Source organism: Pteronotus mesoamericanus, unplaced genomic scaffold (genome assembly GCF_021234165.1).
Source record: "Pteronotus mesoamericanus isolate MK-2021 breed Mesoamerican mustached bat unplaced genomic scaffold, CSHL_Meso_final scaffold_54, whole genome shotgun sequence".
Classification (NCBI taxonomy): Eukaryota; Metazoa; Chordata; class Mammalia; order Chiroptera; family Mormoopidae; genus Pteronotus; species Pteronotus mesoamericanus.
Window position 1 is genome coordinate 41,887,487 of NW_026555321.1, and position 26,059 is coordinate 41,913,545.

The 26,059-nt window shown below is 50.0% G+C and overlaps 2 protein-coding genes across 7 annotated transcripts in view; both read left to right on the forward strand.

Moving 5' to 3' along the window:
• The window catches only part of FLNB (filamin B), a 139,181-nt gene extending 122,303 nt beyond the window's left edge, over nt 1-16,878 (forward strand). For all 6 annotated transcript variants that reach the window (XM_054595247.1, XM_054595248.1, XM_054595249.1 and 3 more), the window contains 8 exons: nt 342-608; nt 1,484-1,621; nt 2,652-2,767; nt 5,941-6,073; nt 8,754-8,930; nt 13,344-13,562; nt 14,461-14,664; nt 15,614-16,878. In XM_054595247.1, coding sequence (XP_054451222.1) covers nt 342-608; nt 1,484-1,621; nt 2,652-2,767; nt 5,941-6,073; nt 8,754-8,930; nt 13,344-13,562; nt 14,461-14,664; nt 15,614-15,801 — 1,442 coding nt within the window. In that variant the 3' untranslated portion in view covers nt 15,802-16,878. The remainder of the gene's footprint in view (nt 1-341; nt 609-1,483; nt 1,622-2,651; nt 2,768-5,940; nt 6,074-8,753; nt 8,931-13,343; nt 13,563-14,460; nt 14,665-15,613) is intronic.
• Nucleotides 16,879-23,263: 6,385 nt separating this feature from the next.
• LOC129088419 (protein ATP6V1FNB) lies at nt 23,264-25,304 on the forward strand. Its single transcript, XM_054595797.1, has 2 exons — nt 23,264-23,448; nt 25,070-25,304. Exons 1-2 carry the CDS (start codon nt 23,289-23,291, stop codon nt 25,186-25,188), a joined length of 279 nt encoding a protein of 92 aa, XP_054451772.1. The 5' UTR covers nt 23,264-23,288; the 3' UTR covers nt 25,189-25,304.
• Nucleotides 25,305-26,059: the final 755 nt, after the last annotated feature.

Below are 26,059 nucleotides of genomic sequence, written 5' to 3' on the forward strand. Positions count from 1 at the left end.
TTATATTAATGTGCTATCAGCTCAGGCTCTGGTTTGAAACTGTTGGGTGGAATTAACTCAGCTCCAACCAGGAAGGCTGTAAAAGTACCCCATGGAGCAAGAAGTATCAATGCCCCTAGAGAATGTTCTTTGCACTGGTGGCTGGAGGGGCCTGGCTCTCCATGCTGGCCACAGCCACCCAGGGATTTGAGGGAGACAGGAGGGCAGGTGTCCAGCCTGAGCACCCCTCACCCCAAGCTGCACCTGCCCTGCCTTCCCCTGCTTGCTCTGCATGTCCTGTTCAGCCTCTGACCCTCACTTTAACCCTCTCTCCTTTTCCCCAACCTCTCGCTTCCTCACAGAAATTGACAGTAGCGACATGTCGGCCCACGTCACCAGCCCCTCTGGCCTCGTGACCGAGGCAGAGATTGTGCCCATGGGGAAGAACTCGCACTGCGTTAGGTTCGTGCCCCAGGAGATGGGCGTGCATACAGTCAGTGTCAAATACCGCAACCAGCATGTCACCGGCAGCCCCTTCCAGTTCACGGTGGGGCCTCTGGGTGAGGGGGGCGCCCACAAGGTCCGGGCAGGAGGCCCTGGCCTGGAGCGAGGAGAAGCAGGCGTCCCAGGTGAGTGCTCAGGCAGACTTTTTACTTGAAAAGAGTAAGAGCCGAACCTGGGGGTGTGAGCATCCCACACTCTTCACCCTGTTCTAAAGAGAACACTTTGTATGTGAGGTTCTAATGGGTGGCTTAAGGGACATTCTTTAAAATGAGGCTTCTCTAGTAAATACATTTGGGAATTGCTTGTTTTCCCCATGCTAAATGAGTTTCTTACTGAGGAACTCCTTGAAGCCTGTAATTAGTTACTGTGTGGTAAGCCTTGGAGAAGAGAGGAGCAGAATTATGAAGCCGTTTCCAGAGCATCTTGCAGGGCTGATGTTCTGTGGAACATGGTAGAGTTCTACACAACCCATTGTGAAGGTCCCTGTAAGTCATGGTTGCTAGTGGCAGGCCTGTGGGGACAAAACTAAACATTATCATCTTTTTTGGCTTGATTTGGGTATGTTCAAAAGATGCCCAATATAGCCCTGACTGATGTGGTTCCGTTGATTGGGCGTCATCCCGCAAAGTGAAAGGTCATGGGTTCGATTCCCAGTCAGAGCACATGTATCATTTGTGGGTTCATTCCCCGGTCTGGGCACACATCAGAAGTAGCCAGTACGTGTTTCTCTCTCACATCGATGTTTTTCTCCCTCTCTTCCACTCTCTAAAAATACATAAATAAAACACATTTGAAAAAAAGAAAAGGTGCCCAATGTCCCAGGAATGTAGTATAGTCATGGATGGTACCTAGAAAACATCATCTATGCCCTTCCTTGGGTTCTGCTGGGGTCAGGGAAAGAGAAAAGAGCCATCTATAACAATGACCAAGCACTGCAGGTTTGGGCAGGAAGGGGGCCTCCACCAGGCTTAGTCACTAAGCGGATGGTTCTTTGTCTCAGCTGAGTTCAGCATCTGGACCCGGGAAGCAGGCGCAGGGGGCCTCTCCATTGCTGTCGAAGGCCCCAGCAAGGCTGAGATTACATTCGATGACCATAAAAATGGATCATGCGGTGTGTCTTACATTGCCCAAGAGCCTGGTATGTATTCAAGAACCAACTCAAGACATTTTTTTGTTTGTTTGGGGATGGTTAGGTTGTAAGGAACATATGCCCATCGAGCTAGCTCTGTAGGAATTTATCTCTGTGGGCATGTGGGAGCACATCCTAGGAATCCAGTTGCAGGAAACGCGGCCAGGTCTCCAAGGGGCAGGAATTCTTGTGGTTATTGTCTCTTGTCAACCTCTCTGCCTTGTGCTTTTATTCAACTGGTTGATTCTTTCCACTAACCAGCCCCTGTGCCCAACCTTGGCCACTGGCTGGTGTTGCTGTCCCCAAAGAAGGACCTTACTTAGCATCTGCACTCCCTTTAACGCTTTTTACCATGGACACTTTCAGTATCTAAAGCCTGTGGGGACTGTTCTCAAGACAGTGTTTTGAAATACATAATATAAATTACATTGGATTATAAAAGAAGTCAATTATTAAAATTTAGTTATCAAAATGTTACAAGAACAAATGTGTAACATAAGAAGGTGTGTACATCTTCATTGATACTTTAAGTCTAAAATGTGGTAATGGCCTGTTTGCTACCTTAATTTCAAAACTAGCAATGAGTATAAATGATATGTCAAAGTGTATGTAAAACTGTAAAATGATATGAAAATATCTGCAAACTTTATTGGTGACAAAGTCACAAGTACTTTTAATGTGCTGTGGCTTCTTACCAACATTTCTAAAGAAAGGAAATGCAAAATTTCAGGTAGAGGTTTAGTGAATGCAAAGATGTAATCTTTTCCCCATTCAAGTTTTATGGATCTCCTGAGTTCTGTACAGAGACCCTTTGTGGTCCCTGTGGACTCCAGTTCAGAATCTCTGCCCTTGCCCAACTAAGAAAATCATGTTGGCCCAGCCTGAGCCAGGCAACCTGCCCTACACCAGTCAACCATAGCCATTGTGAGGGCAGAGTCTCTCGGAAGGCATTTTCGTTCTAGGTAAAAATAAGCAGCTGGCTTCACTGTAGCCACCTTCCTGGAATCTCTGAAATGATGGTACTTTCTTGTCTCCACAGGTAACTACGAGGTATCTATCAAGTTTAATGACGAGCACATCCCTGAAAGTCCCTACCTGGTGCCAGTCATCGCGCCCTCTGATGATGCCCGCCGCCTTACTGTTATGAGCCTTCAGGTGAGACGCAAGGAAGCATCCATCTCCTTGGCCACAGGCCAACCAGTGAGACCCTGGACTCCTGAGGCCACTTCAATCCCCTTTGGTGCTGAGGGTCCCCGCCCATTTTGCCCACAGATGTTGCCCCTCGTAGAGGAGCACTCCCTTGGCAGAGTCAGCTCCCCACATGTTAAGACAGGAGACAGTTGGGGGAACAAAACAGAGCCACAGTCAATAAAATACCTCAGTGTTTGGGGACAAGTTTGTTTTTTAAATATTTATTCAAGAGAAACAAAGGAGGCCTGTTAATAATTTGTTAAGGGATAAGGAGAGCTTTAAAAACAAAACAAACACAAAACTAATAGTCCCGTAATGTTTAGCTTCAATGATTGGCTTCTTTTTCCTCAAGGAAGTCAATTGTGTTTTGTTTTATTATTATGATTTGTGTATAATAAGTGTGCAAGGCACTTGGCTAAGAACTTTATCAGTGTTACCTCCTTAAATCCTTGCAACCGCCTGGATTTCTCTTGATCCCATTTTAAAGATGGAAAATCTGAGGTACAGGGAGGTTATGGCTACCAGAAATCAGCTAGTATGAGGCACAGTGAGGTCGTTGTGCTCCAGAACATGTGGTCTTAACTGTGTTCTCTTTAATCCCCACCGGGCATTGTGGCACGTCGTCACATAGTCTGACCTATTGCAATGCCAGGAAATGCAACTTTACCTCCTGTCTTAAACAGGTCACTGAATTCAAGGTTGCATTGAAGTCTTCAGCCAAACTAAGAGCCACTGGGGGATGCCTTTGGGTCTTTACTCAGGACACCAAAAAAATAATTAGGTGTCTGAATCAAGAATAACAGTTCAGTTGTGGAATAACACCAGAATCTCAAAATGTGATTCTGGTTAAAAGGGTTTCTAAATAGACTTAAATTGCCCCCCCTAACCCCCAGCCCCCCAGTTTTTGAAAATCCTGGATTGATTGAAACCCAGGCCCATATTCAGATGGCTGATGTCATTGGACCTAGTTCCTACAGTTGGTTTACATTTGCAATTTTAACTGCCCCCGGCCTCCCGCCCCCCAGGGGAACTGGTCCTGCTAGCTGTCAGTTGTTCCCAACAGGAGAACCCAAACAGAACCCCCACCAGCATCAGGGTGCACAGATTGAAGAGGCCTCATCTGGAGAGTACCATGGGCGCTGACTGGTCACTGTGGTGTAGATGTTTTTCTTGTGTTTCATTTAAAGGCTTCTTAACAGAAGTTCCTTTTGTGGTCAACTCAGCTAAAACCTATGGAGGGAGATAAACCCAGCATTTGTTGAGGGCACAGAGCTGCCTTCATGCATCTCGAAGATTTCTTTCGGATCTTCTGAGGCATTTATCTCCCTCTTGAGGATTTAGTGGCAAACGGATTCAGGTAATGTAACTGGTTCTGTCCAAAGGGAGCTGGTTTGCAGAGATCCTCTCCAACAGACTTTTCTATAGAGTCCTCTCATCACAGTTTGGTCATAAATATTTAAATAAGTGTGCAGCAGACTGTATATCCGTGAAGGAGGCGCGACCAGCCTGTCAGCTTCATCCCCTGTTCTCCCTGGGTCACTTGATGCCGAGTGATATGTAAATTATTTATCGGCAATTTACTGGAGGCCTGCACAGCAACATCTGGTGCTGGTTAGGAAAGAGGCATGTATTGTTTTGTCTTGCTTTTGAGGCTTTTTAGAAAATTGGAGTCGGCTGGCATTTTGTGGAGGAGGAGGGGGTGGTGGGATGGGGCCGATCTGGCGATCAAAGACTCCTTAATTTTGAATTTGGTCTATAACCCCAGTCTCTGACCTCTAGGGTTGTACAGTCTAATAGAATGTTCCGCAACAATGGAAATGCCCCACATCTTCTCTTTGAAATATGGCTAGTATAACCGGGGAACTGAATTTTAAGTATTTAATTTTAATGGATTTAAATTTAAATATACAGTGTATATAGCCACATGTGGCCCGTAAATACTGAGCTAGGCAGCACAACTTTAGTGCCTTGCTTCTAAGATGTGGGCCCGGGACCAGTGGCTTTGGCATCGCTTAAGAACTTACTAGAATCCCAGGCCCCTTCCCAGACCTGCTGAATCAGAATGTGCATTTTAACAAGACCCCTGGGTGCTTTGATTGCCCATGAAGTGTGAACCCTGCTGTGTTAGTGTTATCTGAGGAGTGGCTGTCCAATCAAGTTTATATCAAAACTGCTGACTTGTAAAATGTTGCTGTTCGAGACTGGCTGATCTTAAAATATCTCAAGGACCTAATCTTCTAATCCCTTCCTCCCAGAGAGGCTATAGTTTCCAAGGCAAAGCATGGAGAGTGAAATGGATCCACTGAATAGCAAAAGTTGTACTTCTTCTCTCTTTTTTTCCTTAGGGGTACAGCAACTTCGAAATGAATATTAATAGTTAACAATAAGCTGACATTTTTTAGCCTTTCTATGTATGGGCAAAGCACTGTGCTGAATACTTTGAATACATAACTTCATTTCATCCTCACAGCAGCTCTCTGAGATAGATTCAGTTATTATGCCCATTTTATATATGAGGAGACTGAGGCTGAATGAGGTTGAACAACTTAGTTATTTAGCTAGGAAATGAGAGTAACCCCAGTCCCACTGATTCATAACTGCTGTGCAGTACCAACCACCTCCCTTGCATGTATAACCCTTTTCCAGTTTATTAAAAGTTCTCTCCATTCCTACTCTCCAGATTTAAAAGAAAAGAGCTGTGATATAAAACTTGGTTCATATTACTTGAGTGTATGGTTTTATCAGCTGCTAGTCTCCTCCTAAGTGGCAGAGGGCTTGCCTATGTCTGTCTGTCTGTCTGTCTGTCTGTCTGTCTGTATTCATTTTGATGACCTGTTTGGGATGCTGAAACAATAGTCCTGTTGATCAAGATGTCTCAAGTCTCCAAACCCAGTAACCTCTTCCAGCCTTGAATCAAGATAGTTTAGGTATGAGACCATGCAGATACATGCCTCTGCTTTCTTATATTTGACGCTAGAAATGTGACATGACCCACCTGCACTTCTGTTGGTAGATGTGGACCAACATGCTGGGCCTATTTGCATGAGCACTGTCCTCGGAGCCCCAGGTCAGGTCAGTGTGTACGACTAAGTTGGAACCTGAGAGCCGTAACCTTGTCTAATGTATTAAATTCTTAGGAATCGGGATTAAAGGTTAACCAGCCAGCCTCCTTTGCTATAAGGTTGAATGGGGCAAAAGGAAAGATTGATGCAAAGGTGCACAGCCCCTCTGGAGCCGTGGAGGAATGTCACGTGTCTGAGCTGGAGCCAGGTAAGTAGGAGGCAGGGTGTGCGCTCCCAGCACTGGCACCCCCGGGAATGTTTCTGCCAGGTGCTCCTTGACGGAGGACTAATCGGCCTCCCCAAGGCCAACGAGAACTTCAAATTCCCTTTGCTGTTGTTGCCAGATAGTGTTTTGTAAATTAGGGTATAAACATTACCAGGGCAGACAGGGAGACACTTTGGAATTAATATCCATGCTTTTTCTTTTTCTTCTTCTTTTCTTCTTTTTCTTTTCTTTACAAACACTGCTTTATTTTCTGTTGTTTTTCAGATTCCTTTCACATTACAGTCATTGTGATTTTCTCCTATTTTAACAAAATCTTACAGATTTTTATTATGTTGTTGAACTTATCACATGAATAAGTCTTACACTGTAAGCTGACTTTACTCTGAGGGAAAGATTGATTGATGTTTATCTTTAAATTTAAGAGAACCTGTGTCTCCAGGATGTTTAATAGCATAAGACTTTATTGCCTGCTGCCTTGATATGTGCAGTTCTCTGATGTCAATCAACTTTAATGAGACATTTTGCCAATAAACATTTATTAAGTGTCAGAGACTTGGCAGGAAGGGGAGGCTGAGGAAGACATGATCCTGCCCTCAAAGAGGAGCTCAGAGTCAAATAAGGACCTGGCCACACACCTGCAGCACACTGGCGAGGACCCTCTGTGATCACCGATACCACAGGACGATTCAGAACCAAATGGTGAAGATGGTTAGAACAGGAAAGAAAATTGGCTTCTGCCTTGGCAAAGCCAGGAAGGCTTCTCAGAGGAAGTGACCTGACTATGGGCCCTAATGCATGAGGAAGAGCCCTTTGATTACTGCCCTTATTGGGCATTTGCTGTGTGTCCTGCTAATGTGTACAGGGAGGGTCGAGATCAAGGACCTAGATTAGCATTGCGATGTCTGTCTCCCATCGGACAGAAAGGGAAAAGGGAGTGAGGAGCCTCAAAAGGCACAAACGTGGGGGCAGGTGGGGATCCTGATCAGGTCTTGGTTTAAGTCTGACCATATTAGAGAGAATGTGTTGAAATAACTGAAAGGCAGAGCGGCAAGCTGATGCTCCCAGAGCAGTCCATTTGAGAAAATAACATGAACCAGCAGCCTTAGAAATGGAAAGGGGAACTTGAGGCCAGGGAACTATAACAACTGCTGACCAACTGACCATAGGGAATGCACATGAATTGAGAAAGTTTATATGTAGCTTGGTGAAAGATGATGATACAGTCAGCAAAACTAGGGAGAGCCAGTCACGGGTGGGCGAGGACTAGTCAAAGCTTTACAAGTCCCTTATAAGGCCTTCTGGAGTTTTGAAGTGTTTCCCAGATATCCAAATAAGGATGTTTAATAGAATTCTAGAGCCATTGAGATTTAGACATCAAGTGAAGTTTGGTATCTGAGACTACCAGCATACCAGTCAGGATGCCGTTGGTTGCAAATTATAGCACACCCAACTGAAGCCAACTCACACAATAAAGGAGTCTGTTAACTTACATAACTGGAAAATTCAGGACCTAAGGTGGACTTCAGCAACAATTTAATTCAGTCATTCAGCTATGTCCTCCAGGGCCCCAAATGCCTCTACTCCTTTTTCTGCTTTGTGAGCCTCACTCTGAGACTGGCTTCCTCTTGGTGACAAGATGGCTGCAGCAGCCCCAGATTTCCCATCTTCACACCACACTAAGCAAGAGAAACATCCTGTCCTCAAGAATCTTTCTCAGAAGTCTAAGATGCTCCTTTTCCAGAGGTCTCCAGCAAACTTTCCCTCCTATCTCACCAAACACTGAACACACATGTCTGTTCCTGAGTCACTTCCTGTGGTTAAATGCCGTGGCCTAATTGATGGCTTGGGGAAAGAGGTATCTCCCCTGACCCTATTAGCTTGATCCAATCTAGGATTATATCTGATGTGGGGGTAGGGTCACCTTCCCTTGAAACACATTGGCTTTAAGGGAGGAGGGATAGGTACCTAGCTTGGAACTGTTGGGGAAAGTGCAGTGTTGAAAGGTGCAATTGCATAATGTTCACCGCGGGAGAGAGTACCAGAGGAGAAGAGAAGAGGGTTTGGGAGGAGCTTTGGGGGACAAAAATTCTGAATGGGTAAAGGGTAAGTGGGAGGGAGAAGGACAGACTACCTGCATCCCAGGTGAGTGCTTCAAGGAGGAAGGGGTGGTCAGGCGATGCATGCTAGATGGGTATTCTAGGTGTCCATTTAAGTTAACTTATTACTTTGCCACATGCTGTGACCCAAACTCAGGAGTGGAAAACCTGGCTGTTACCCTGGGGGCAGTTGCTTGCTTGGAGCTTAACTAAGGAGCTTTAGCCCCAGTTGGAACCACTTTCTTCTCCTTCAAGTGGCCACGTAGAGAAACTTTGCGAGGAGTGAGCTTTTCATGCAGGAGGTGTTCTTCTGAGGCAGAGGCCACAGATGATTAAACAGAACCTGAGATTTGGATGCATTTCCCTAGAGGCTGACTGAGGACACACAAATAAGCCCATCTGGTTTTGAAATCCAACCTGTCAGGTGCCAGGCTTCCAGGAGAGCCATTGTCTTATTAAAGATTTAAAATTGGCCTTGTCAGGTTGGCTTCCTGTCCTTTGTCCTCACCTAACTCAGTGGTGTCCATCTGCCCGCTTTTACTTTGTGCTTTTGCTCACTCTCCTAGATAAATATGCTGTTCGCTTCATCCCGCATGAAAACGGTGTCCACACAATCGATGTCAAGTTCAACGGGAGCCACGTGGTTGGAAGCCCTTTCAAAGTGCGCGTCGGGGAGCCCGGACAAGCGGGGAACCCAGCCCTGGTGTCCGCCTATGGCGCGGGACTTGAGGGGGGTACCACAGGTAACATGCTACCTCCACTTCCTGTCTTTAACTGAGCCAGCTCCAGGGACCGAGCCAGATGGCAGTCTCCAAGCCTTGTCTGTGCTGTCCCCTGGAACACTGGGATAAGGTACACTTTGGAGGCTCTCAGACCTCATTTTGTTTGTTTTGTTTCAGCTCTTTCTTAGACTTTGTGCCAGAATGCTTACAGTGAGGGAACGCGGCACAGCATCATTCATTTTGAGGGTTTCTTTGCCTGCGCAGAATTCATGATGCGTGTAACAGGCCGCCTGGGAGGACCCTACCTGTTAGGGCCTTTAGTGGTCCCCAGACTCCCAGAAACACATTGAATTGGCAATAAGACCTGTCATGGCCTACCTCCTCTTTTTATTCTCTGATCCTATTGGAGAAGAAAAGACTGAAACAATTGAAGAATTATGAGGTTTTTGGACTCATTACAGTTTATTTTTAACCTTTGCTATGGATGGGACACGTTAGATTGGGAAAAATTTAGGCAGCGAGGAAGTATATAAAGTGAAACTCATTCCATCTGTTTGCGTCTCCTTCCTCCCTCCCTCCATCTGGTCCAGGAGGAAACGGCTAACAGTTCAGGGAGGCCATTGGGATTGTCTCTTTGTGAGGATTCCTTCTTGGTTGCTTGGTGGCTTCACTAGTTGATTCATTAGAAACATAGATAATACCATGGGTTTGCTTTTCTTCTACAGAAATAATCTTAAGGCACATATTGTTGTACTAGCTTACTATTTGCACTTGGCATCTTGAAGAATTTCCCATGTCAAAACATACAGATCTCCCCCTTGTAATGGCTGCAGTTAGTGTTCAGACCATGAACCCCGAGGTGGGCATCAGGTGGTGTCCAGTGTGTCACCATTACGGAGAGCTCCAGGGTGGGAGGCTTGTCCACTTAGGCACCTCTGCAGGCAAAGTCCACCAGTGTGGGCTTACTGGGATGTGATTTGCATATGGGTGTTACTTTGGGCTCTCAGGAAGGCCACCTGGTTCCCAGTTTCTCGAGTCCCTTGTGTGTGTCTCCCCCGACTCAGTGCATGGGACAGGGCAGAGCCACTTCTCCATGGCTGGGGGATGAGTGGCCATGGTTACCTGGTGAGTGGGTGTCCCGAGTGGCTAAGGTGCCCTCCCCAGGTCCGCAGTGACTTTACCCACTGATGTGCCATGTGGGACTCTGGCCAAACAGTAGCCTCAGCAAAACCACCCATGGGAGGGGTGTGAGTGCTTCTGGACTTCCCTGGCCCATCCGGCTCCACACTGAACTCTGTCCATTTTACAGATGAGGAAAGTGACACTCAGAAAGGTTGAGTCACTTCCCAAAGCTTAATTAGCTGGAAGAGGGCAGAACCAGCAATCAGCCCAGGTCCACAGCCTCAGAGCCTGTGCCCTTAACCCCTGAGTTCTGCTGACTCCCCAAAAGTCTGGCTCACCCAGGGGCAGTGAACGCACCCCTGGCCCTCCTTGTGGTGGTACTAGGGTCACAAACCAGGACCCCGTCCTGCCAACTGCCCTGGAATGTTTCCCAGGCAGTAGTGTAAGCATTTGGCCCCTGGCAAGCCACCCACTGTCGAAGCCCAGGTGGGGTCCTCCTGGCACTTGGAGCCACAGCAGGCCTTGGTCCAAGCCCCACAGCAGCCACTGAGGTCTCCTGCAGCTGCCAGCAGCCAACACCCTCCTGCTGGGTCACACCTGCTGTGTCAGGGGCCTCTGTGCTTCCTCTTGGCTGTTCACAGGCCTTCTCGGGAGCTCAGGTTTCAGGCTGTGCTTTGCAAGCACTGGACGCTGCTGAGAAAAGCTGGTCTTGCAGGGAGACTCCCAACCAGGAGGGAGAGGTACAGAGCACGCCTGTTTCAGACCCTGTGTAAATATTGCTCTTGTCAAGGGGAAGGCGCCTTGTTTTTCTAGCCCTCCTGCTCCCAAGCCTTTTCCCAAATATCCATCCCAAGATTACACAGCTGCACTGTACATGGAATGAAAAGGTGTCTGTGCTCGGCTGCCGCAGGGCCTGGCATCCTGACCTTCGGAACAAAGCAAACTTCCCTGTGTTTTTATGGGTGGACTTGCTGTATCTCTTGGCTCGAGCTTTAAATGGTCTCCTCTGCAGGTTTGGGAGCAGGGGCAAGGGAAGAATTTGGGGTGGGACTCTGCCGCAGAGGGGTTGAGAGGTTGGGAGTTAGACCCAGGAGCTCCAGGCTCTCTGGGTTGGAAGAGCAGTTTCCCTGATGGAATGCTCCAGGAAGCCCAATTCCATGTGCGTGAATAAAGAGCCTCCTTCCCTCCTCACCCACCTTGAAGATGGGGCAGCGCTGCCTTACACATGCATTCAACCCCATGCAGGAACTCAGCTGCACATACAGGGTGCCCTGAGATGTTCGGGGTGTTGGCGCTTCCCGCCGGAGGCAGTGGTGCAGAGGGGGGGGGCTCCTGTGTGTGCATTCTCTCTCCTGCCCTCTCACGCAAGTGTGTCGGCTCCACGTTGGACAGACCTCATGTTTAAATCCCTGCTCTGCCATTCTCTAATTGCGGAACGTCCTTCCTGTAAAATGGGAATAACGAGGGAGCCCACCTGGCAGGTTGTCCAGGTAGCTCTCCTCCTCTAATTCTTTATTCCCCTTTTCCCTGCCCTATGGGCCCTCACAGTCAGGAGGAACTAATGTTTCTCAGGAGTGGAGCAGCTTGTTAAAAAGGGTGGGGCTTCCTTCCATAGCAGCCAGGTCTTCTCATCTTCACTTTAAAAATATCTCTCGATGTCATTGTATTACAGCTGCTTCCTGGGAATGCTGTCCTGTGCGCTTTGCCACCCGCCCTTCCCACACACCCACTGCAGCAGCTGCCACTGGGAGAGACTTGTAGGCTGCAGTTTAGATGCAGAATTGAAATGGGGTGGGGTTGGGGGAGCTGAGAGCCTCAGGAGCTTGCAGGAACAGCTGGGTTGTGTTTGGGAGTTGCATGATAGCAGCTCCTTTGTTTTATTGATAACCAGAACAATAATTCTTTCTCTGGTCTAGGAGCTGTAATTAAACCAGAATAGTTCCCAGCTGGGGCCCGTCCAGGGCTCTGGAAGAAGCACAGCCTGCATAGGGCTGCTATGACAGGGATGCCCCATAGGGGGCACTGTAGCGGGCATACAACTGGTGTTTGGGCCCCCACCCCCAGGGGCCCCCACAGACCAGCTCATCCCCCCTGTGGACTGGAAAGAGCCTAGAGGGAGGGGGGCTTTTGCAGGACCTTGGGCTCAGGCAGGTATACCCCCATGGTTATCGGCTGGCACTCTTGTGCAGTTTCCTTCTGTCATGATACAGATGTCTATGCAGGGGGCCCTCATGGGCCGAGCAAGAGGTAGGGTTTCCTGGGGTTGCAATTAGGGCATCCGAGGTAGCCACGGTGTCCATCCAGTACCCAAGAGATGGGCCTGGGCTCTGGGGCCGCACAGACTTGTTCAGATCCCTGCTCTACTACCACTTTGTAGCTCTGACTGGCAAGTGGCTGTACCTCCCTGAGCCTCAGTGTCCTTTGTTAGCACAGGATCTAGAGCTCAAAGATCTAGATCTAGAGCTGCTGCCAGTGGTGTTCAGTTAGCAGAGGCAGCTGAGTTGGTCCTGTTCTCATTGCTGCTGTTATTCATGGCAAAGGCGGGGGATGGGGGGGACGCGGGGCACGGGGTTGGTGACAGATCCAAGTAGCTGCTCCAGCCTCCAGCATTGTGTGTGGGTCAAGGAGCCTGTGGGGGTGTCCAACCTTTTGGCATCTCTGGGCCACACTGGAAGAAGAAGAGTTGTCTTGGGCCACATGTTAAATACACAAACATTAGCAAAAACAAAATTTAATAATGTTTTAAGTAAATTTGTGATTTTGTGTTGAGCTGCATTCATAGCCATCCTGGCCCTCATGCGGCCCTCAGGCCATGGGTTGGATACCCCTGCTGAGTATAGAGGAAGGAAAAGGCACTCAGGCTCCTTGGCTTCTCCAAGTCCACCCAGAGGAGAAAGGAAAGGTTACAAGGGCCCACGCTTCCCCACCCACCGTGGAGGCAGAGCTGGGCCCTTGCAGCTGAAGCTGCACCAGGCACACAGTGACCCTCAGGCTTCTCTCCCTTGGCCAGCGCCCATGCCCAGAGGACAGAACAGGGTGTCCAGGAGGTTGGTGCTGGTGGGTGAAATGTCAGCCACACTCCTGCCTGGACCTTGGAAGGGGACTTACCACCCCCAGGGCCTGAGGTTCTCTGTGCCAAGAGTTCAAAGCTAGTGCTGCTGTGTTCCTATGCCACCAAGGTGATCCCTCTTTGAGGGCTCTGCTGTGTACCCCTGTGGCTGCTTCGGTGCCCCTGGAGAGCTCCCCAAACCCCACTCCTGTCATCCCTCCAAACCATCAACATGGCACTTATTCCCTCTTCCTTTCTCCCAGGTATCCAGTCTGAATTTTTCATCAACACCACCCGAGCAGGGCCAGGGACATTATCTGTCACCATTGAAGGCCCGTCCAAGGTTAAAATGGATTGCCAGGAAACCCCAGAAGGGTACAAAGTCATGTATACCCCCATGGCCCCTGGAAACTACCTGATCGGCGTCAAATACGGTGGGCCCAACCACATAGTGGGCAGTCCTTTCAAGGCCAAGGTGACAGGTAACCAAACACCTTTGAAATTATTCCCTCTTGCCCCAATCAGAGTCTCAACAGAGCTGTTTGATAGTAGAAACTGGATGATTTTAGCTATGTTGAATCTGCTTTGAATCCTGATTGTAAAGAAATGGTAGGGACTGTAGAAGGGGGTGGTACATGTTTGAAACTTGCCAAATAAGTAGGCAGAATGGGAATGTAGAAGCTGAGAAAGCGTGTGAGATGGTTTCTGTATGTAGCAGAGAAAAAGAAACATTTACATATTCAAAATCTCATGTATTTATTGAGATCAGAGCCTGGAAAAAAATCCCCTAATTTCCCTTTTAAAATAATCAAATTTTTTATTAAGTCCATAAAAATGTGCCTCCTTTAGAACACAGGAAAAAATACTGAACAGTAAAACCACCTCACAGCCCCCATCAAGGTAACCACTGTAAGTGTTGTGGTAAATTCTTCCCATATGTCTGTTTAGTTCACTGTTATATAGGTAGAATAGGTTCATTGCAGAAAAATTAAAAATTCAGATAGAAAAATCATCATCTCACATGTAGAGAAAATCATTTTTGATATTTTATTTTATGTCCTTCAAGACTTCTACACTGTTAGTACGTGGAGTACTTAAATAGATGGAAATGCGTGGATTCTGCAGGGTGGCACATGGTCATGTGGGAGGTATCTCCTGGCCTTGTCAGCCAAGGTCTGATTCATCTGTTTGCCCAAAAAGCCAGAACCTAGTTATGTGGGGTGAGGACCCGGGGGGGTTTAGAGGACATTGTAAGTGTGAGACAGGGAAGTGGTGGCTTTTGGCTTCAGGCATTGGGATGAGGGGGCATTTGCCTCCTCGGGCTGAGAGACACACTCGGTCCGGCCATTCATGCCTTCCTCCTTCCTTTCCGTGTCCTAGGCCAGCGTCTGGTTAGCCCCGGCTTGGCCAACGAGACCTCTTCCATCCTGGTGGAGTCAGTGACCAGATCCTCCACGGAGACCTGCTATAGCGCCATCCCCAAGGCATCCTCAGATGCCAGCAAAGTGACCTCCAAGGGCGCAGGGCTCTCGAAGGCATTCGTGGGCCAGAAGAGCTCCTTCCTGGTGGACTGCAGCAAAGCCGGTAGGCAGCCTGGTCCTGTTTGAGGGTGGGCATGGGGCAGCTGAGTGCCCACCGTCCCATGGAACCCAACCATTTGCATGTAACCTTGTTTAAGAGCCTATTCTTTTGCACTTAGTATTTTTAAATGACATTCCTCTCTTTAGCCTCTTGATGTTTTTTTCAACTGACCTCAAAGTAAATAGGAAAGGTGGTATTATCCTCATTACAGATGAGCCAACTGAATCAGTAACTTTCTCTGCCACTAATTGCTTCAAATTTCATTTCAGTTTGGACCTGGGTATTTGTTTCAGTGTCAGTGATTAGTTGTCTGGATTCTGGCAATTTTTTTTCACACTGGAAACCTGGGGAGCTCCACCACTCACTTATCCCTTCCTCCCTCCTTTACTTCCTTCCTCCCTCCCCCTCTCCCTGCCTCCCTTCCTCCTTCCCTCCCTCCCTTCCTTCCTTAATAGCCATATGACCTTGGAAAAATTACTAAATCTCTAAAAGTCAGTTTCCTCTTCTCTAAAATTGAAATGATAATAGTACCTTTGATAAAGTTCTTATGAAAATACTGAGATCAGAACAATCAACACCTATATAGATAGCCTTATTGTATGTGCCAAGGACTTCACATATAATACTCCTCTAAACCTCACAATGAGCCTGTGAGGTAGGTGCTAGTGTCATCCCCTGTTTACCGACGGGGAAGCTAAGACAGGGAGAGGTGAAGTTCCATGTCCAAGGTCACCCAGCTTGGAAATAGCATGGCCGGGATTTGAACCCACAGTGTCGGGATCCATGAGTCCTGTTCATAATCACCACACTCTCCCATCTCTCAGGTCCCCAGCATCATAGAAGCTCAACAGGCAGTAACTAGTATTACCCCTTTGGCTCCCATACCCCCGCCTCTTCCTCTGCCTTCTGGGATGCATCCTCACTGAAAAAACCACCTTCCTCTGCCTTCCAGGTTCCAACATGCTGCTCATTGGTGTCCATGGGCCCACCACTCCCTGCGAAGAGGTCTCCATGAAGCATGTGGGTAACCAACAATACAACGTCACATATGTCGTCAAGGAGAAGGGGGATTATGTTCTGGCTGTGAAATGGGGAGAGGAACACATCCCCGGCAGCCCCTTCCACGTCACGGTGCCTTAAAATAGTTCTCATCAAATCCTGGAGGAGTTTCTGGTGGTTGCTTTTGTTGCTTATTTGTAACTCGTTTTATACAAAGTCCTCTGGCCTCTGTGGGTCTGAAACCCCATCCTGAAAACATTGCCATTCTAAAGTGCCTTCAGAAAGAAATCCTAGACTTGACTCTTTAGGGTTGGGTTGGGGACTCAAGAAATGCAACCTCGCTCAATGGACTGAGCAAATCTGACCTCTTGTGGCATAGATCGTCCCCTGCAGACAGACCAAGAACACAGGCAAGGCTGATGTTAAAAAATGAATTGGGTACCAATTTATGAAACCAGACTGGGAGAGAGGGCAGAGAAAAAGAGGAGACCTAGTTTAGGTTGTCATTTAGAAAAGTAGATGGCTTAAAACCAGCTTCGTCTCTTCCAGTGCCCACATTATGTAAGAAAAGGCTATTAGGTGGACAGCATTGTTTACACAACTCGCTACCATCTCACGCTGCTCTGTGGCCTTCTTACAACATGGAGGCAGCCTGGCCTGGGTGGCTTCCTACCGCCTCTGCCGATTTCCCTGCCAATTCAGAACATGTGACCATCGTGGCAGCCGTGTTTTTGTTCTTGATCTTAAAGTCTGTTTTAGTCACTGGGTCTGAGGAAATTCTGCAGTGATGAGCAGCCCCCCACCTTGCCAAAGATCCTTCTTTAACCAACACTAGCCTTTGTGCTTAACACATGCTCCAGCCCCTTGTCAGTGGGATGAGCCTGGGAGTCCATGCGTTAGGGGAAGTCCTCACACACATGACACTCCACACCCATCCCAGTCCCTCTTGGGGTCACCTTTTCTGGGAAATAATTATAGATAGGGAAGAATGAAACTCCGGTTGACTTTTGGTCTGAGAGTCAGGGAATCACTGAGGGGTGGGAAGGGCAGCAGCTCATGGGTGCTTCTTTACTGTTTAGCAGAAATTGTAAAAGCTACATAGCTGATGGTGGCTGTGTATTTGGCTCTGATCACATGTCATCCAGATGGTTTTTGGAAAGCAAATGCAGGTGCAAGATTCCGAAAATGGGGTGTAAGACATTGTGCACACCTTCCTGCAGACCTGGAATAAAGTTTGGAATAAAGTTAAAGCATTCAGGGACACTGGCTGACTTCAGGGCCCAGGTGTGTAGCGTGGTCTGGGCAGGCAGACCCTTCTGATTTGCTGCTCAGTCCTGAGGAAGCGGCACTGTGGTTGAAGGTGCCTTTGTGGGTGGGACAGGGGCCAAGGTGGGTGACCTTCACTGAGAGTCAGCAGCTGGGGGCCAGTGTTGGCAAAAGACCAATATCAGAAACCGGAGCGGCCCCAAGCCTCATGGGAAAGGACCACAGGCCTCGTAAACCGGGACGTGGAAGCGAAACTGGAATCAAATGCCGACTGTAAATTGTATCTCATAACTTATTAAATAAAATGTTTGCTCCTTAAAGCTCCCCTGGTGTTCTTGGATGTTGCCACTTCTGAATAAGTGGTTGGAGCCTGACCCATGCTTCAACCCCTGGCCGAAAGGACACAACTTACTAAAGTTGTTCTGGCTGTGATCCTGGCCTCTGTTTGCAGGGGGAGGTGTAGCTCCTGCGGAGCCTCAGTGGGAGTTTACGCAGACAGGGCCGGCTGGAGGGCGTGGAGGCCCTGGGAGGGGCCGTGGGTCCTGACACCCGTGCAGCCTCGTGGGGAGGTGGCAGGGGCTTGCCCTAGGTAAGAGTCCCACATAATGAAACCCACGTAGGTGAAGGCTATGGTTTGAAAAAGAGAGGCAAAGCCTTTTCCCCAATTTCATGGGAGACCCTCACTTTAGGGAATTTATTCAAACAATAAAGTTATGTCACCTGTCATCCCTCCGCCCTTGGACAGCAGATGGTCCCCTCTCTTCTCTCTTCCTCTGCTGCTCTTTCCTGCTACAGAGAGCTAGCTGTTTGCTGCGCGTTTCAGATGTCTCTAGCCCCTCGCCTCCTCTTCACCCTCACAGCAGTTCTGTGACACCATTTTATGGCAACAACACTAACTCAGGCTGCAATGACTTGCTCATGGTCTCAAAGCTCCAGTGGGGCAGACCCTGCATCCCACCTGTTTGCCCTCCAGGGAGGGAGCTCTACCTGCCTCATTACACCTCTGCCAGAGCTGGCACACAGAAGGGGGGGGGGCCCAGGAGCCTCTGATAAGGCCCTGGCAGTTGCCATAGTGATGGGAAGTCCCAGCAGCCCCCCACCCCTGACCCCAACTCCCCATTCTCCATGGGGTGGAGGGAAAGGCAGGGAAAAAGAAACTTGGGATGCTTCTCTGGGTCTCTTCGTGGCAGCCCTTTGTTGATCAGCATCATGGTTTGTTTACCTCTGAGGTGGGAGGGATATTGGAGGAGAGGAGATTTTCCCCTGCCCCTTCTGGAAGGAGCAAACACCCTTATCTGTGGGCCTGGACTCCCGACAAGGTCTGTGGCCTTAGAGGAGTACAGGCTCTGCCTAGGGGGTCTAGACAGGCCACAGCAGGCTGGTTTGTCCCCAGAGGAGCACAGGGCCACAGCCATTGATTTCTATACCTTATTGGAGCCTGGCTGCTTCCTGGAGAGGCAGCAATAGACAGGTTACAGAGCGGACTTTGGCATCAGGTACCTTAGGGCTTAAACATTGGCTCAGTCACTCACTGGCTTTGTGGCCTTGGGGAGGTTGCTCTCAGAGCCTACCGCCCTCTGGCTGGTTGTGAGGATCACATGAAATCCCACAGGGAGCCGTGAGTCTCAGCCACTGCGCTTAGCACCTGGGACTGCTCCTGGAAGTCCTCTGCCAACTACTTCAAAGACATCTCAGGGTGAAATCTGTGCACCTCTACTGGTCAACAGCCAGAGCCACAGGGCAGCTCTTATCTGCCCCTGGACTGGCTGCTATGGGAACCGGCTTTTGTTTGTACAAACACCTTGAAAACTGAAACTTAACCCTGTACAGGCCAGGTGGTAGAGCCTTTCCCACTCTCACTGGTTGACTTTGCCCTTTCCGGCCAGGAGCTGACGAGACCGTCACTCTTCAGAGGCTGAAGGAGGTTAGACAGACGCCAGCTGCCAGCTGCCCTGCAGAGAGCCTCAACCCAGGGGAGGCCCTGCTCCCTTCAGGCCTCTTCCTCATCAAATTTCCTTCTGAAACCCAGGGAAGCACTCATCAGCAATGCTGCCAAGGAGGAAACATTTAATCAACATGTCTCTCTTTCCAATGCGCTTATAAACACTTGGGCCCTTGACCACATGTCTGGTCTTAAGACTTCAAAGGGGCCTTGAAAGCCACATTTTGATGAGTTTGGTGTAAAATGAATCAGGCACATAGGGATTTAATTTCCCTTGAAAATTGCAGGCTGAAAAATTAGCAGAATAAAGGTTAATGGTAAAATGAGTGCTCAATTCCTGTCAACCCCCCAAGTTTGTATTTTAAAATGGGGAACAAGATGGTTAATTTAAGTGCCCTCTGGCCTTCATGCTGGGCCAGATGGAAGCAGGGTCTGGGAAAGGAATGGAATCTCTCCAAGTCTCCATTAATTTGGAGGGGAAGGGGCTTTGTAATCAGAGTCCACTGATGAAATCTCTCCCAGAACACATCTTGTTTAGCTCATTCTTTTTCTCCTCACAATAGCAAATCATAACTGGAAAAGGGAGTGAAAATGTCACATCGCTCAAGGCAAGCTTGAATGTAATTTTTTTCCCCCCTCTGGCTTTGTCCTAAGGATGCTGCCCAAACATATGGTGGGAGGAATCTTTTTAAACAAGGGATCCTTTTTGCTTTGTGATAAGGCTTTTGTCTGGGCCCCCGAACCCACAGGGGACCAGCTCATGGGCAAGGAATTTAGGGTGGCCCGCCCCTCACCCCTTCTCTCTTCCTCAAGAGTTCTAGCCGGCAGGCAGGCAGGCAGGAGATGGGCAATTTACAAGCCTGACTTGTGACTCACATCCAAGACTCTTTCGAATTTTGAACTTGCTTATCTCCCCAGGACAAAGCTCAAAGATGAAAGAACCTGTGAGCCTATATTGCCCACATTACTCCCTTGGCCATGGTCACCGCCTCTCCCTGTCGGCATGGACATTTTAGGGCAAAGCTGATGCTGAAAGCAGGCAGGTGATCTCAGAGAAGGAAACCTTGGCAGAGGCATCAAGCCCCGGAAATGTCAGCTTCAGGCCTAGCTATAAGCAGCCAGCACAAGCAGCGGAATAACCCAGTGTGCAAGCAGCACTCAAGAAGCAGTGGGTCGGTTGGGATCTGGATTCTAGTGCCTGCTCCGCCACCAGCTGGAAGCCCTCAGACAATTACCTTCTCTGGGCCTCGGTGCCCTCACCCCTAAAATAAAAAGATAATTGGAAACGTAGATCCTAAAATTAAACTCTGGAAAGTTCCTACAACACAAACAACCTCCAACTGTCTGGGCAAACCGTTCCCCATCCACAGCCGCTCAAGAGAGGGGCTACCTGAGTGTTGGGGAGACAGCTCCCCAACGCAGAACGGAAGGGGTATCTCGGGAGGAGCGGGCGGGGCGGGGGGAGGGCTTTGGGGAAGCCGTTAGCATGGCGGTCACAAGCATGGGTCACTGGGCCAAAATCCTGGCCCTGCCACAGCCTCCAGAAGATCATCTACCCCCACAGAGAGCAGTGCCTAGGTTACCTCCCCCAATGAATTGAGGTAATGGGACCTACTCCATAGAGTGTTCTGAGGATTAACCGACAAATGCATATAAAGAGCACATCACAGTGTCCAGCACGTGGTCAGGGTTCAAAAAATCACTACTATTGGTTTAAGGTGCCTAAGATGGTCCCCAGACCGAGGGCCTGTATTTAGGAATGGAGCCAAAAGCCGAGCGCTGCGCGCAGCGGTCTGGCACAGGGTGAACGCTCGGAATCTGAAGGCGTCTCTCCCTGTGCGCCGGCGGCAGTTCTGAGACTTGTTGGAAAGCAGCACTTTGGGGGCACCTCTCTGCTCCCTCCCACTCCCTCCCTTCCTTGAGGAGCCGGTCTCCCTTGCAGCGGAGCCCTGCCAGCTCCGCTTGCTGGTCTGACTCCTGGTGGGACAGCCGGCAGGCCGTCATCGCTGTGGTGACCGCCAGGGGTCGCCTTGGACACGCAAACTGATGCACCGAGGGCAGTCCCTGCGAGGAGTAGGGCATGAGGTCTCCGAAGCCCTGAGGAGGACACTGACCTCTACTGTCTTGCACCCTCGGCACCCAGACTGACTGACCAGCCTGGGGGTGGTGACAGTATGGGTCAGGGAGGCTTTCTTGAGTTCTGGGATCAAGCCCCGCCCCAGGGTCCTGCCACCCCCCAGCCCAGCTTTCATAGACCTTCTTCCCTCCATCCTTCCCACCCACCCAGGTGCAACAGAGCTGATGTGAAATATCCTCCTCATTGTGAGCCTTCTTCTGAGCCCCTACTGTAGGCTAGGAAATACCCGCAGAGGTACACTGGAGATACAAATCTGGTGTTGAGCAAGGCAGGGCACAGAAGCCCAAGCTGCACAAGGATGAGATATTTTGTCAGTTTTGTTCACTTGCAGCTCTGGGCACAAAGAAGGCCCTCAGTATGGAAAGAATGGTGCTTACAGCCAGGTCCTAAAACCTGGAATAAAAAGGTGTTTGCACAATTAAGCAGTGACCATTGTGAGTGTCCCAAAGGAGATACACAGACCTAGGTTGTCCCACTTAACCAGCTGGTTCTTAATCTTCCCAAATTTCTCAAACTTCCTCATAGCCCTCATTGGACAGTTGGGAAGACTGAGGTACTGAGGACAGTCTATGTGCTTTCTTGCCGTTGAGACTTGGGGTCCCACTCTGTAACAGCCTTGCCCCTCTCTGCCTGGCTCATCATGTTTTTAGTTCAGATCTCAAACAAAGAGGTCCTCCTCCAGAAAACCTTCCCTGACCACCGCCCATTTCCTGCCTCACCTTCTACCCACCCAGTTATGAGCCTATCCATGAAAGCCAGAGGGCAGGAGGCATGTGGACTCTATCCCTCTTCATCTGTCTTTAGTACCTGGCTCTGTGCCTGGCATAGGGTCAAAAGCAAATGAATGTTTCTTGAATGAATAAATGAGGACATACTCAGCAGAGAGTGGAAAGGTGAGTGGCCCCAAGGCATTGTGGGTAACCTCTTTCTCACTGGTACTTCCCCCTGGAGGGCCCTGCTCGAGGAAGCAGGGGGAACTGCCGGAGTACTGGCGGGTCCTGCTCTGTCCCATCCTGCCTGTGCCTCTCTCATGGTGCTTGTCACATCCTGTGGTAGAGTTTTATGTTTGTAATACATGGCATGGGTTTTGGAGTCAATCCTGGAGTGACCATTTAATGTTGTTGAGCTCAGTTTCCTCATCTGGAAAAGCAAGGTAAGAAACCTGTTAGTAAGTCACTGTGAGGATTAAGTGACGTCCCTCAGTAAAATTCCAGCTCAGGGCCTTGCACAGAGGTACCACCATACACCAGCCGCCCGCCCTAGAGCAGGCGCATCATTTCCCTAAGCTTCCATTTTCTCACCTAAAAAGGAGGCTCTGAGAGGCCCAATGTCCAAATGGGGTGATTTAAGGTACATGGAGTGCAGCACAGCAGTGGGTACCAAGCAGGTGCTTGTTAAATCACCACTGACACTCACGGAGGGCTTCCTTCAGGCCAGGCACTGCCCCGAGTTGTGAAGCACTGGCCATGATCATCCTGTTGTGCCAATGAGGCCATGTAGGTATGGAGCGGCGGAACTGTGTCTAAGGGGTTGGTGTCCAGAATTGTGACAGCAACCCCCCAGGTGCCCAGAGCTTCCTGAGGGAGAACACTAGGCATCTCTTTGGACCCCCTTGGGTGGCTGGTGCATAGTAGGTGTACCCTCTGGGTACAAGTTCCAGGCCCTGAGTCTCTCTGGGGCAAAACACCTCCCGCCAAGCACCCTAGGTGGGTTGTAGTGACTCTGCTCCTTTTTCTGCCCGGTCTCTCCTATAGCCTATGAATGGCCCCAAGTTCTCAGTGTCTCCAGCCCCTCCTCTCCAGCAGGGCCTTGGCAACCCAGCCCTCATTGGCTGCACGTATCCTTGGAGACGAGACACCAGCAGTGCAAACACAGGCTTGAGAACTGTGGACAAATGTTTCCAACTTCCCCTGCCTCCCCTTCCCTGCCATGAAGGACCTGTTCACTTCCCAGAACCAAGCCTGCTGGCAGGAGCTCATCTGGAAGGAGGCCGCTGCCCGAGCCGCCTGGAAGATCAACTATGGCCACAAGTACCTGAAGGAGGGGCCCCTGCCCAGGAAGCGGCCCCAGCGGGTGCCCTTCAGCTCAGCCTCAGGCGTGGGGTCCTTGCCTGCCACCAGCTCTCCTGACAGCAAGGACCAGACTGCCAGAGACCAAGGGGGTCCAGGATCAGCTCTCCAGGAAAGAAGGTGTTCAGCGCCCCTGGCCCAGGAGAGACAGAGGCTGGGAGGCCCAAAGAGCAACTCAGAGTCAACAGGCCAGACCAAACCAAAGGACTCAGAAATGAGGCAGGCGCCCCCAAGCACCCTGCAGCTGCTCTTCCGAGGCATTTCCCACGACGGCCAGGGCCGGGCCTTGTACCTCCGGGAGCGGCATCGGCAGAAGCCAGAGGAGAAGTTTCAGTACCCGGTCTTGTCATCCTGGGAGTACGGCTGGCATGTGGGTAAGGGCCACCACCATCTTGCCATTCCAAACCTTTGCAGGTAGACCTGGTCCCCTCCCCGGGCTCATGCATCACGGTCCCCCATTTACCAGCACATCCCCCTGGCTCACTGCTCTCTGCGCAAGCCAGCACCATCACACTTCCAGGCCTTCGCTCAGTCTGGTATCTCTGCCTGGAATATGGCAGGATGGGGTGAAATTCTGCATTTCCAACAAGCTCTCCAATGACACTGATGCCGCTGGTCCACGGACCACATGTGAGTGTCAAGGCTGTAAGAAGAGAAATCAGGAGGCGATGGAGACGGAGGGCGGCTGTGGTAGACGGGGTGGTCAGGGAAGGCCCTCTCGGAAGGGGTGTTTGATCAGAGTCTTGAGTTGTATCTACTCCATCAGGTTCTTCTGAGAAGAGCTCGACACCTTGTGCCCAGGGAGCGGGTCTCAGTTTAGGCACCATGCACGTGGGTCTTCCCTGTTCTTCCCTCCTGCCCGGCCCATGGTCCGTGCCCACTGCCTGCAGACCAGCGCCCGGCGTGGGGCCACCAGACCGAGCAAGTTAAAATACAGAATGCCCAGCTACATTTCGGTTCCAGGTAAACGATTTTTTAGTATAAGTATGTCCCAAATATTGCACTGAAAAATTAATCATTGTTTATCTGAAATTCAAGCATAACTGGGCACCCTGTATTTTATCCAGTAACCTGAACATCGGAGCCAGGAAAGCTGGTTCTGGATGCCCCCTGGGCACTAGGGCAGCGCTGTGTTCAGGGCAAAGGCTGCTTTCCTCCGTAGACATTCCACTAAGCTCACAGTTACTCTGGAACATTCTGTAAGCTTCTGGCCTCATGCCCCTAATCCAAGCAGTTCAGGGGCCAGATGGGGAACAGATGATGGATGTTTTGTTGACCACTTCTCCAACCTCCCAAACACAGTTACAGACAGAAGTTGTTTTTCCCAGTGGAAGCAGTGAGCTACAGGAAAGAGGGGTCAAAGGCATTGCCTGGGCCGTGGCTGGGTCAGCCCTAAACGCTCTTTTACACAGAGAAAGCACCAGTCTAGTGCCTGGGTCACAGTAAATGCTCAACAGATGGTGACTGGTATTATTATTATGTTTCTAACAGACAGGATTTTCAGCCTGTGGACATTTGGCAGCGGGGGAAAGGGGGAAGGGTGCAGGGGTAATTCAGCCTTGGGCAAGACCCCGGAGGCGCTCACCATGGAGCACTGGGATGGGTGGGGTGTCACTAGACAGGGGGAGAAATGTAATGAGGGGTAAGTGACCTTGGGGTAGGGATGGGGTTAAAGTAGTTAACAAGTGGAATGGCCTGTGTGCCACCCATCAGGGCACATCCTGGCCCTTGAGCCAAAGAGGGGTTTCAAGGTTTCCATGCTATGCCAGGCATACCCCTTAGTTGCCTTGGATCCTAGGGAATAATGGGGGTACTATGGTAGAGGTCAAAGGGTAGAGGCCATTTCTAACTGTACAGAGGATTTCACTATTTTAATGGGAAATCGTTAAATCATTGCAGCAGCCTGCGCCTGACGACCCTCAGCCCTTTGGGTTGGGCGAGGGCTGCTGGGAGGCACGGTGGCCCCAGCTCACCCAGGCCTGTGCTGTGTTCCAGGGGATGCTGTGAAGGACACCAGGCCTTCCGTGTATGCCAGATCCCAGCCCATTACACAGACCTTTTACAACAAAAGTGGTGTCTTCCATTTTTCACGGCGAACAGACCAGCTAATGTGAACTCGCACGGGATTCAGACGCGGCTCCTTCCTTTTCCCTTGGTCCGTCTGGGTCCCGCAGAGGGGAGACGCTGCTGGTGCCACCTCCCTGTCATGTGCAGCCCTGCCTCTGCCGAGCGTGGATGGGCATGGGTGCCACCTCCAGGGTTCAGAGGGGCCCACCTGCTGCCCCTTGTCTGCCCTCAGTGACTTGCTTCTCACAAAGCTTCTGCCCGCCGCCCCTGCCATCCCTGGCTTTTGCCACTCTCCTGGGGGAAGCAGTGGCATCTCCAAGGGCTCCAGCTGCAGACCAGGGGCGGGGAGGGCTCGCTAAGTCTTAAAGGGGTTAGAAGGATGGGAATATATCCCTGTCCTCCCTTTCTGTCTCTACATTCTGTTGAAGGGACCCACAGCAGAATTGCTTGGTCCCAGTGTATCCCACAGTTTCCATATTACTTACTGCTTCTCTCATCCCCAGACCCTGCATGACTCAGGCTTGCCTCACTGCTGTAACGAACAGCCCCTAAATCCCAGTTACTTAAACTAATAAAGATGTATTTCTTAAAGCACAGTGCAGTCTGATGTTCCATGGGCCGCCTGCCACATACTGATCTGGGGACCAGGCTTCTGCAGCCTGACAGCCCTGCCATCTCCTAGGACCTCAGAGTCCTGCCCTGAGTCCCCTCCATCCAAATGGGGGACAGGGGAAGAGAGACAAGGAGCCTGGAGAGGTCGTGCCCACTCTTAACCACCCTGGTGTGGAGCTGACGAACATCACTTCCTAGCAGAGCTTATTGGTCACATACCTTCCAGGTGTGAGAAAGCTGGGAGTGCTGTGTAACCAGGCGCCCAGAAAGAGGAGGAGAAACAGTTTCTGACACTAGCCCATTTCT

Excerpts from the sequence above, each read along its gene's own strand:
- LOC129088419 (XM_054595797.1), top strand. The coding sequence starts at position 23,289 with ATGAGGCAGGCGCCCCCAAGCACCCTGCAGCTGCTCTTCCGAGGCATT. Across the intron at positions 23,449-25,069 it reads GGAGTACGGCTGGCATGTGG|GGGATGCTGTGAAGGACACC; the intron begins GTAAGGGCCACC and ends GCTGTGTTCCAG.